Source organism: Engystomops pustulosus, chromosome 10, assembly GCF_040894005.1.
Source record: "Engystomops pustulosus chromosome 10, aEngPut4.maternal, whole genome shotgun sequence".
Lineage (NCBI taxonomy): Eukaryota > Metazoa > Chordata > Amphibia > Anura > Leptodactylidae > Engystomops > Engystomops pustulosus.
In genome coordinates, this window is record NC_092420.1 from 35,260,356 (window position 1) to 35,273,120 (window position 12,765).

At 44.5% G+C, this 12,765-nt stretch overlaps 1 protein-coding gene across 1 annotated transcript in view; it reads left to right on the forward strand.

Annotated features, from left to right (window-relative positions):
- Positions 1-3,264: 3,264 nt before the first annotated feature.
- Positions 3,265-12,765, forward strand: part of LOC140105103 (cytochrome P450 2D15-like) — a 65,411-nt gene continuing 55,910 nt past the window's right edge. The window contains exon 1 of the mRNA XM_072129003.1: positions 3,265-3,578. Coding sequence (XP_071985104.1) covers positions 3,384-3,578 — 195 coding nt within the window. The 5' untranslated portion in view covers positions 3,265-3,383. The remainder of the gene's footprint in view (positions 3,579-12,765) is intronic.

A 12,765-nucleotide genomic window follows, 5' to 3' on the forward strand; every position in this document is an offset into this window, starting at 1 on the left:
ATAAATAAAGAAATTATTATTATGTATTCATATCATACACAGATACATGCATTACATTCTTGTAAAAAATAACTACTTACATTTCTTCTAGATCTTGCAGATGGTGCCTGGATAGAAGCTAAAGCTTCCAAAGTGTATCTGCAGCTGGGGGATGGAGGAGGCTGAAGAGCAGCTGGGGGGGGGGGAGGGGGGGTCATAAGATAAGACTGGGGCACTGATGAGGAGGAGGGGGTAAAATACAGAAGTGAGCAGCTCAAGGGGGGGACACAAAAGTGTGCAGCTGGAGGGATCTGCTTGGGTGGTGTCTGTTGCATCACTTTCCTGTTCTCCTGTTCTGCTTCCTGTATCACTGTCACTTCTTCCCCTTCCCTCCGGTCACTGCCGACTACACAGTAAAGTACAGGCGGTCCCCTACTTAGGGACACCCAACTTACAGACTACCCCTAGTTACAGACGGACCCCATTGCCCACTACTATCTGAATGCTTTACTATAGTCCCAGGCTGCAATGATCAGCTGTCAGGTGTCTGTAATGAAGCTTTATTGATCATCCTTGGTCCCATTACAGCAAAAAATTTTGAAACTCCAATTGTCACTGGGGCAAAATATTTTTTGTCCGGAACTACAATTATAAAATATACAGTTTTGACTTACATACAAATTTAACTTGAGGACAAACCTATGGACCCTATCTAGTATGTAACCCGGGGACTGCCTGTACCACAACAGTGCAGGAGCGGGAGGGGATACACAGCAGCACAGAAGACAACTCTGGCATGTAATCAAGTGCAGGCAGAAGCTCTGAGCTGATGGACGGGACTTTCTCTCCCTGCACTGCAGAGAACAGGACTATTTCTCCAGGACATCAAAGGTAACAAGCAGGGGTAATCAGGAAGACAGCGTCACCCATACACTCCCATGAGAGAATTGATCGCAGGTCCTGGGCGGTGCTGTTGCTAGAAACTGCACTGCACATGCAGGCACACAGTGGTTGTACTGCCTGCCGCCTCTCTCAGGGCTCTGCCATCTGCCGCCTGAGGCAGGATTTTCAGCTTGCCTCATGGCAGATGCAGCCCGGGGCAGCATCATGGTCACAGTTATTTGCTACAAAGCAGGAAATCCCACTTAGAAATAGTGTCACTTCCCAACTGATGTCAGCATAGGTGTGATACATTTCATGGAGAAACCATTTACAAAAAAAATCCTGAAATATTACTAACGGATGGGGTGCCGATAATCCAGCAGAGGAGGTTGATGCTCTGAACAAAGTTCTGCTGGGAATCTCTCAGTTTTGAGCCATTTCAAAGGTATGGTCATTTAAGCCCCTAACTACTGAGTCACTGTCCAATGCACCTGGTGCTGCCAGCAGGAAGTCTTAGATTCTTATATGCAGTACCTGGGGAGTCTTTCCTATTTTGTAATTGCACACTTTCTTTAAGGGGTTGATCAAAACTTTTATCCCTTTCAACAGGATCAATTCTGAGAATGGACGCCCTGTCCTCTCTAATGAACAGATGAGATGCACATTACCAATCAGATTGTTATCTTATAGATCTTATATTTCATAAGGTCTGACAATGACCGCAAAAATTAATATCTATTGACGGTGAAGCAGGACTCCAATAGATGAAAATTAAATGTTCTATTCCACCATAATAATGCAATGTTTCGCCTGTTCAATCAAAGCATTCTCAAGCATAGTGAATAGCAAGTCAGCTGACTTAAATAGTGGTGAAACAATCACCTGTACATGTGTTAGAAAATAGAAATACATAAGTGAATCCAAGATACAGTTCTAAAATATAACATATAGTCTATACATAATATATCAAGTGCTACATATTCAACTGCCAGTGATGTCACGGCTGTCGGCACCTGAAGGGCGAGTAGCAAGGTGGATGCATGAATAATTAACACTCAGAAGGCTCAGATAACATAGGATTAGCATCGGAGGGCTAATTTACATATGTGAGTAAATAGTTTTTTTTGCTAAACTAAATATTGCTTTACCTGACCAAAGTATCTGCCAGCATCAGGATTAAATAGTCTGGGTGGTGTGCTGGCATGATTTCATCATGCGAGCAGTGGTAAAGTTCCTTTAAGCTGCAATCACATTATGGGGCTCATTTACTAAGGGTCCGTGGACCGCACAAACGTCGGATATTTCGACGATTACTGATTTGCGCCACATTTTAAAGTGTATTGTGGTGCACGCGAACGGATTTCGGCGCAATCGTGGCGGGTTTCATGCAACACAAATCGGGGGGCGGGATTTAACATTTAAATTGTGTCTCAAGACAATGCACTTACATGCACCAGGGAGAAGCAAGTGAACTCCAGCGGACCTGAGTGGGGAAGCGTCACATGCAGGATATCGGGCGCACTATCTACGTGAATCGCAGCAGAGTTCATACTCTTGCGACATTCCGCAGATCGCGCAGGGATTGGGTAAGTAAATGTCCCTATGTGTTTGCATTGCATTTTAAAATACATATGTTTTTACTATCTTTAATACTGATGTGTTTTGGGATGCATTTCACCTATTGCATTAGCTGTGCCTTTTAAACGGCAATGTAAAGGCAATCTATCAATGTGGCCTTACTATGTACAGGTAATATTTCCATGTAGCAATGTTTCTACTGGTTGGCCCTATGCCCCCCTCCCTGACCCTGGATACAAAGAATAATAACTATATATAACCTATATATATATATATAACCTATACAGGAACAAAATAATACCGCTACACCATAACCACAACTATAACCATCATAACACCAAACCATGACCTCTTCCGTTACCTCTTCATATTGAATATACTACCAAACTAATACTGAATAATACTGCCATACAATGTCCATTTCCACTATGTAGAACCTGAATAATACCACCATAATAAAATAAAACCTTCACCATATCACCATTTCCACTGTCAACAAGGACCAATAATTCCCCTTATTTATTTATAGAGATAGATTTTAGAGAATAGTTTTTTCAATAATTTGAACATCTGTCATCTCATTAAAATGTTGAAAAAAATTCTGTACTAATAAATGAATAAATGTGTTGCATATTTGTTCTATACTAATAAATAATGTAATGCTTTCCCTTATATACTAATTTATATAAAATGTTGGAATGTTGTTTTCGTATTCCTTACAAACCACAATGCTGCTGGCAGAGATCCTGTATTTCTGTGTGTGAGTGAGAACATTTGGCTCAGATTTCAGTGCAGGGCGTGTTCAGTAGTTGTTGTTCTCTGCTTCCCACTGTTACATCAGAGTTGTACTTTGATTTTGTACAGTGAGGTTTGACATCCATTCCATACTTCACGTTCCGTATACTTGCAGGATCCATTAGACATACTGAAGCACAAGGGAGAAGATGGCTGAGTTTCTCTCCTTCTTGCTCTCTAATGTATTTTTATGTGGAATTTCCTTCATTGTTTGCCTTTTCCTCTTGGACTTTGTGAAAAGCAGGAAGAATGGATCACGGTTTCCACCAGGTCCTAAGGGTGTTCCATTTCTTGGTAACATTCTGCAGGTGGATTTCAGAAATCCAGTACAGACACTCTCCCAGGTACAGTATGCCCCAAAGTTGTGCTATTTCTTATGCAACTGAGAGGAAAAAAATGGGTTGAATTTAAATATGCTTATATTTTTAACAAAAACTAACGTATTTTAGTTTTCCCTCAAAAGTTGCCTACTTCTTGTTAAACGGTTGTTGATATAATTTATGATTTTAAAAGGGTTTTGAATCCTATAAAAATGTATAAATTACAAGTGACAGGGTGAGAAAGATTTTTAAAAATGTTTTAATGCCATTCTCAGCCTTTTATTAATCTTTTTTTAATTTTCTGGGAATCCTATAAAAGTACTCTACCACTAGTTTTGACTACTCCACTGTCCAGCCATGGGAGGAGGCAGGGGCGTTGCTAGGGTGGTAAAAGATCTGGGGCATGGGCCCCAATGCATTTGTATTAAATTGACAGTAATGACCATTTTTGTACATGACCCCCTCAAATGAGTTTCCCGCCAAAACCAATTGAAAATTCAGGAGAAATCCCTACTTATTCCATCCATTGGCTGCAGGTGTCCTCGGACTGTAGTTGTTCTCTATCTTCTCCATTAGCCCCAGCATCACCACGTCTCCTCTTCAGCCACGTGTCCTCCCTGTAAAGTTTACCACACAGACATCTTATGTTCTTCATTGTTCCTATATCTTGGTCCTATAACACAGTTATCCTGCTGCTACCTCTAACACTCTACTTCCAAATACTGTAAGAAGACTACACGGAATACACAATTTATAAGCCTAAAATATTCTAGTTTACACATACTACACTATCCCCATTTTAGCCCCCATAATAACTGACTCTCCACAATACATTGGCCCCATACGTTACATTACTCCCTCATTGTGCCACCCATCTGATAATGTTCCCTAAACATGGCCTAACATATAATAATGCACATAATACCAGTCGCCTCTGATAATGCCCCTGCAAAGTGACCCTTTCTAATTATCTAATTTGGAGCCACCGAATAATTCCCACACTAAATAATGCCCCCAAACACTGAATAAGGGATGTCCCCACAGACCCCATTCAGTAATGTCCCCCACAAACCTCCACTATATAATGTTATATATATAATGGGCAAATAACAATCCCCAAAGAAATTCATGTTCTCTGCAGCCCCCACGACAATGGATGTCCCTCCTGCGCTTTACACGAATTGATGCCCTCCCACCCCCTCCCAGTAATTGGTGTCCCCCAAAGCCCCTCCAGCAATTGATGTACCCCCTTCAAAAAGGGATATCCCTCCCAAAACCCCAACAATGGATACCCCTCAGAAATGGTTGTCCCCATCCCCAGCAATGCATGTGCCCCAAAGACATCCAGCAATTGATGTCCCCCCACTCCAAGCAATTGATGTCTCCCACAAATCCCCCCAGAAATTAATGTTCCCATTAGCTCCCCATCAATGTATGTCATATACACTCCCCCCAGAAATTAATATTCCACCCCAGCCCCCCAGAGCAATGGATGTCGTCCACACTCTCCCAAGCAATGGATGTCATCCACAGCCTCCCCAGCCCCAGCAAGGGATGTTCCCCAACCAGCCCCTCTCAGCAATCAATGTTCTCCCATCCACCCCCTCAGCTATTGATGTCCCCCAAATCCCCCCCCCCCCAGAAATTAATGTTCCCATTAGCTCCCCAGTAATGGATTCCCCCCCAACAATGGATAATATCCCCCACATAAATTAATATAACCAGGGCCGGATTAAGGTTGGTGGGGGCCCCTGGGCGCAAAATCTGGTGGAGGCCCCCACTGATTGTAGCGTACATACACGTCCTCCTGCTCACTTTCCACTATCCCAGCTGTACATACAACTGCCTCATCCCCAGTAACACATCTACATACAGCCGCCTCGCCCACAGTAACACATCTACATACAGCCGCCTCGCCCACAGTAACACATCTACATACAGCCACCTCGCCCCCAGTATCACATCTACATACAGCCGCCTCGCCCCCAGTAACACATCTACATACAGCCGCCTCGCCCCCAGTAACACATCTACATACAGCCGCCTCGCCCCCAGTAACACAGCTACATACAGCCGCCTCGCCCCCAGTAGCACCGCTACATACAGCCGCCTCGCCCCCAGTAACACAGCTACATACAGCCGCCTCATCCCCAGTAACACAGCTACAGACAGCCGCCTCATCCCCAGTAACACAGCTACATACAGCCGCCTCATCCCCAGTAACACAGCTACATACAGTCGCCTCGTCCCCAATAACACAGCTACATACAGCCGTTGTTGATATAATTTATGATTTTAAAAGGGTTTTGAATCCTATAAAAATGTATAAATTACAAGTGACAGGGTGAGAAAGATTTTTAAAAATGTTTTAATGCCATTCTCAGCCTTTTATTAATCTTTTTTTAATTTTCTGGGAATCCTATAAAAGTACTCTACCACTAGTTTTGACTACTCCACTGTCCAGCCATGGGAGGAGGCAGGGGCGTTGCTAGGGTGGTAAAAGATCTGGGGCATGGGCCCCAATGCATTTGTATTAAATTGACAGTAATGACCATTTTTGTACATGACCCCCTCAAATGAGTTTCCCGCCAAAACCAATTGAAAATTCAGGAGAAATCCCTACTTATTCCATCCATTGCCTGCAGGTGTCCTCGGACTGTAGTTGTTCTCTATCTTCTCCATTAGCCCCAGCATCACCACGTCTCCTCTTCAGCCACGTGTCCTCCCTGTAAAGTTTACCACACAGACATCTTATGTTCTTCATTGTTCCTATATCTTGGTCCTATAACACAGTTATCCTGCTGCTACCTCTAAAACTCTACTTCCAAATACTGTAAGAAGACTACACGGAATACACAATTTATAAGCCTAAAATATTCTAGTTTACACATACTACACTATCCCCATTTTAGCCCCCATAAGAACTGACTCTCCACAATACATTGGCCCCATACGTTACATTACTCCCTCATTGTGCCACCCATCTGATAATGTTCCCTAAACATGGCCTAACATATAATAATGCACATACTACCAGTCGCCTCTGATAATGCCCCTGCAAAGTGACCATTTCTAATTATCTAATTTGGAGCCACCGAATAATTCCCACACTAAATAATGCCCCCAAACACTGAATAAGGGATGTCCCCACAGACCCCATTCAGTAATGTCCCCCACAAACCTCCACTATATAATGTTATATATATAATGGGCAAATAACAATCCCCAAAGAAATTCATGTTCTCTGCAGCCCCCACGACAATGGATGTCCCTCCTGCGCTTTACACGAATTGATGCCCTCCCACCCCCTCCCAGTAATTGGTGTCCCCCAAAGCCCCTCCAGCAATTGATGTACCCCCTTCAAAAAGGGATATCCCTCCCAAAACCCCAACAATGGATACCCCTCAGAAATGGTTGTCCCCATCCCCAGCAATGCATGTGCCCCAAAGACATCCAGCAATTGATGTCCCCCCACTCCAAGCAATTGATGTCTCCCACAAATCCCCCCAGAAATTAATGTTCCCATTAGCTCCCCATCAATGTATGTCATATACACTCCCCCCAGAAATTAATATTCCACCCCAGCCCCCCAGAGCAATGGATGTCATCCACACTCTCCCAAGCAATGGATGTCATCCACAGCCTCCCCAGCCCCAGCAAGGGATGTTCCCCAACCAGCCCCTCTCAGCAATCAATGTTCTCCCATCCACCCCCTCAGCTATTGATGTCCCCCAAATCCCCCCCCCCCAGAAATTAATGTTCCCATTAGCTCCCCAGTAATGGATTCCCCCCCAACAATGGATAATATCCCCCACATAAATTAATATAACCAGGGCCGGATTAAGGTTGGTGGGGGCCCCTGGGCGCAAAATCTGGTGGAGGCCCCCACTGATTGTAGCGTACATACACGTCCTCCTGCCCCCAGTAACACAGCTACATACAGCCGCCTCACCCCCAGTAACACAGCTACATACAGCCGCCTCGCCCCCATTAACACAGCTACATACAGCCGCCTCACCCCCAGTAACACAGCTACATACAGCCGCCTCATCCCCAGTAACACAGCTACATACAGTCGCCTCGCCCCCAGTAACACATCTTTATATCTACCTTCACCCCTACCAGATATGCAGTCCCATGTAACGTACATCTCAGCCCGCACAGCCACACACATACATTCACTGTATAGAGCATATACATACATACCATATACACAGCATATACAAAAACACACATCATATATATACATATATTTAAAGGTGCACATATATATGCTTACATAAATTTATACGCATATAAATACAGTATATGCATCTATGCCTATATCCACAGCATCTACATATATACACAGTAGATTCATGTACACACATATACACAGTAGATTCATGTATACACATATACACAGTATATACATCTATACACATATACACAGTATATACATCTATACACATATACACAGTATATACATCTATACACATATACACAAAAGATGAATATATACACATATATACACATATATACACAGTATATACATATATACACATATATATACATATATACACATATATATATACAGTATATACATATATATACACATATACATACACAGTATATACATATATATACACAGTATATACATATATATATACACATATATATACACAGTATATACATATATATACACATATATATATACACATATATATACACAGTATATACATATATATACACACAGTATATACATATATATATACACATATATACACACAGTATATACATATATATACACATATATACACACAGTATATACATATATATATACACATATATACACACAGTATATACATATTTAGGGCTCCTTTACACAGCCGTCTGGGGGGACGTACATATGTGGGGCCACATATATGTCCCCATAGAGGGCAATGATGGCCCGGCAGCGGTACGGTGCCGATCCGCGCCGTACACCGCAAAAAGAAAGAGCATGCGCCATCCTTTTGTGAGTGTGTGGCCATGCGCTGCTGTTTTCTATGGAGGGAGGAGGGATCAACGGGCATACCGCGTGTGAATGTACCCATACACAGTAGATGCATATACACACATATACACAGTATATACACAGTAGATGCACATATACACAGTATATACACAGTAGATGCACATATACACAGTATATACACATATACACAGCATATACACAGTAGATGCACATATACACAGCATATACACAGTAGATGCACATATACACAGTAGATGCATATATACACATATATACTGTATATACACATATATACTGTATATACACATATACACAGTAGATGCATATATACACATATACACTGTATATACACATATAAACAGAAGATGCATATATACACATATACACTGTATATACACATATACACATATACACAGTAGATGCATATATACACATATACACTGTATATACACATATACACTGTATATGCATATATACACTGTATATGCATATATACACTGTATATACACATATACACAGTAGATGCATATATACACATATACACTGTATATACACATATACCCAGAATATACAGAATATATCATATATACACACACATACACACACATATATACTTACATTTCAGGGTGACCGACCATGGCGGGTGTTCGAGCGGGTGGGGGATCTTGCTGGTGCTTGCACAGCCGGGGGGGGGGGGGGTGTCACTGTGGGTGCATTTTCCAGCGGGGGAGTTACGAAGGACGGGGGCTTTTTCGCGCGGGGGGGGGGGGGGCGGCGGGAGTACTAGCGGGGTTGCTTGTTCGGCCGGGGCGGTGTTCGGGCAGGTGCTTTTTCCAGCGGGGGGAGGAGTTGCGGGTGGCGCCGGGAGTACGAGTGCTATTGCTTGTGCGGCCGGGGGGGAAGGATGGGGGGTCCGTGTTTGGACGTGTGCGTTTTCCGGCGGCGGAGGCTAGGAGTTGCGGAGGGCGGGTGCTTTTTCGCGCAGGGGCGGCATGAGTACTAGCGGGGCTGCATGGTGGTTCGGGTGTGTGGCTCGGCCTTGCAGGAGAATAGCCGGGGGCGGTCGACCATGCAAGCGGATGTGTGGGTGTGGAGGCGGTGACCTGTGCTGGGGGGGCGGGCAGGTGGTAGTCTCTTGTTCCGCGGCCGGGCTTCAGGGAGATTTTTGCTCAGGAAGTGAGGCACGGGGGGTGCTATCTGGTGGGGGCCCCCTGGGGGGGCAAGATGGTGGGGGCCCCGGGGCTCGAGCCCCGGGAGCCCCGCCTATGATCCGGCCCTGAATATAACACCCCCCCCTTGAGAAATGGTCCATATACCCACATAAATCAAATTAATGTCCCCTTGGCTTTCCAGAAATTATGCCCCCGGTCATTTAATGTCCCCCAGCCCCTGTCCCCCGAGCAAATTGGGGCCCCCTAGCAACTTCCTACACTGTGAATATAAAAAAAACAACTTCATGCTCACCTGTCTTCTTGCATCTCTCCTCTTCTGGCAGCGCGGGATCGAGTCGCGGTGACGTCATCACACCGCGTCTCCGGCTCCCAGCATTGTAGTCAGGTGGTAGATAATCACTGAAGGGAAATAAGGGAGTACTAACTAGTTAAAACTTAACCTTTATTGGTTCAATATAGTAAAAAATATATTAAGATAGTGTACCACAGTGTGAACCTAACACCATTGAGTGTGCAAGATCGGTGAGGTTAACAAGACAGTGGGGTATCCCAGGCCATGATGTGGCTATCTCTAAATTGGTCTGGGACCCCCAATATATATGGAGGAGGCTAAAAAATTGTGGATTTTGGGGTAGTCTAGGTAAACAACCTAACAGTCCTAAATTATAACGGACTCAGAGTTAGATTTCTGATATATAGACTCTCCCCCACTAGCTCTCCTATTGCAAATAGGTGAGATCCGACGCGTTTCCTGATAACATTCATCAGGGATCAAGATTATTAACTTTCATAGATTAGACTTGGATATTTTGTCTAACTACACACTGATACAGCGTCTCCCCGCATAGATGAAAGCGGCTGCCGCCCGCGGGGAACGCCGGGTATTTAAAGATTACGCCATGCCCCTCACTGTCCTGACTGGGTGGTTCTCAGCCAATGGGACCGGGCCAGGGTGACATACCCCTCCGCACTTGGCCCGCCCCGTTCGCGTACAGTGATGGTATCCAATGGAAGATCGGAGGCTGGAATAGACTTCCGGTCATGTGACCGTACGTCATCGGGCCTCCGATCATGTGACCAGACGTCATAGGCACGCCCATAGGACCGCCCAGTTGTGACGTAGGTCACAGCCATTGGATGAAGAGCGGGCGAAGATAAACAATGAAATAGGCCACTCCTAGATATGTAGGACACGGGGACAAGAGGTAAGTATATTAAAAAAAGGGAATCAAAGGACGCTTATCACTTAGCATCCCCGGTGGGGTGTTGTATATTTACGATCCACCGGTACTGGACCGTCTATTCAGAACTAGATATAGAAGAGCCATTCGAGACGCGAACGGGGGACTGAGGCCCTAACAGTACATTAAGGCTAGGCAGGAGTGCCTGCCTTTTGGAAAAAACTAATATGAGAGATAGCTGGGCCTATGGGTCTCATAGCGAGGACATCTAAATACGCCCCTCTCAATATACAGGATGTAGACCAGATTTGGGTGCTAGACTCAAATCAGGTAAACAAGGTAAAAAAGGGGGTCCTTTAATAATTTAACAAATTGTTCAAGACCACCAGAAAAAATCATTTCTTATTGAGGACTCATGCAAGGAAGAAGGATGCAAGAAAGAAATAAAGGATTCTTTTCTAATTTCGGTTATTTTCTTCTTCGTCTTCACAAGGTGCACCATAACGTAGGTGACCTAGATTAATTCCAGAGAGGTTACAGGAAACTAGTGAAGGATAGGCTCTCATTGAGACCGTCCGGCTCAATGGTCCTCAAAGTAAAAATCCATCGGGTCTCCTTTTGACAGATCAGCCTGTCCCAGTTGCCTCCCCGTTTGGGTGGTCTAACCTTTTCGATGACCTGAAAGCGTAGACACTTAGGATTACTCCTATGTTCATCCGCAAAGTGTCTAGCTACTGTAGTGTCCCGATGGTTTCTAATGTCGCCCATATGTTCCTGTATCCTTATTTTGACCGGACGGTGGGTTTTGCCTACATAGTTGAGCGGGCACGGGCATGTAAGCATATACACCACCCCTTCGGTTCGACAGTTGGAGTAGTCCCTGATAGAAAATGTCTCTCCCGTGCTCGCGCTCTGAAAACTGTCCCCCAGGAGGACTAGTGTGCAGACATTACAGTTGCCACACTTGAAGGTACCAGTCCGAGGCTCTAGCCAGGTAGCTGCCCCTCGAGATGGTTCAAGATGGCTATGCACCAATCTGTCCCGTAGATTTTTCCCTCTCCTATAGGTGATAGAGGGGTACGGTTGCAAACAGTCTTTGAGATCCGGATCCTGTCTTAGAATCCGCCAATATTTGCTAAGGATCTGTTTCACTGTCTCTGCTTTGGTGTCAAAGGTGCCAATAACTCGTAAAGTCTTATTCTCCTCTCTGATACGGGGCGTTAGGAGGTCTTCTCTTCTGGAGGAAAGTGCATTCTGAAAGGCTTTACGAATAAGTTTATTAGGGAAACCTCTCTCTACAAATCTGTCTGTAAGATCTCTGGATTGGGTCAGAAAGTCTTCCGTATGGCTGCAGTTGCGGCGCAATCTTAGGAACTGTCCCTTAGGTATGCCCCGTTTAAGGGGTATCGGGTGACAGCTCTCCCACCGCAACAGACTGTTAGTAGCTGTTTCTTTACGATGGACCTTAGTTCGAAGTTGGCCCTCTGCTGATTTGGTGATTCGTACATCCAGGAAAGAGATGGATTTTTCCTGGATTTCGCTGGTAAATTTAAGGCCCAAATCGTTGATGTTAAGTGCCTGTACGAAATCATGAAAGTCTGTTGGAGTGGAGGTCCACAAGATGAGCACATCGTCTATATATCGGAGCCAGATGGATATAGAGGATACCCATCTGGCATTATCCTCCGAGAAGACGATGCGATCCTCCCACCAGCCGAGGTATAAATTAGCGTAGCTGGGGGCCATTGGGCTCCCCATAGCTGTACCCCTCAGCTGGTGGAGGATCTTGCTCTCAAAAAGAAATATATTCTTTTCCAGAATAAATCTCATCAGGTCTATCACAAATTGGTTATGTCTACCAA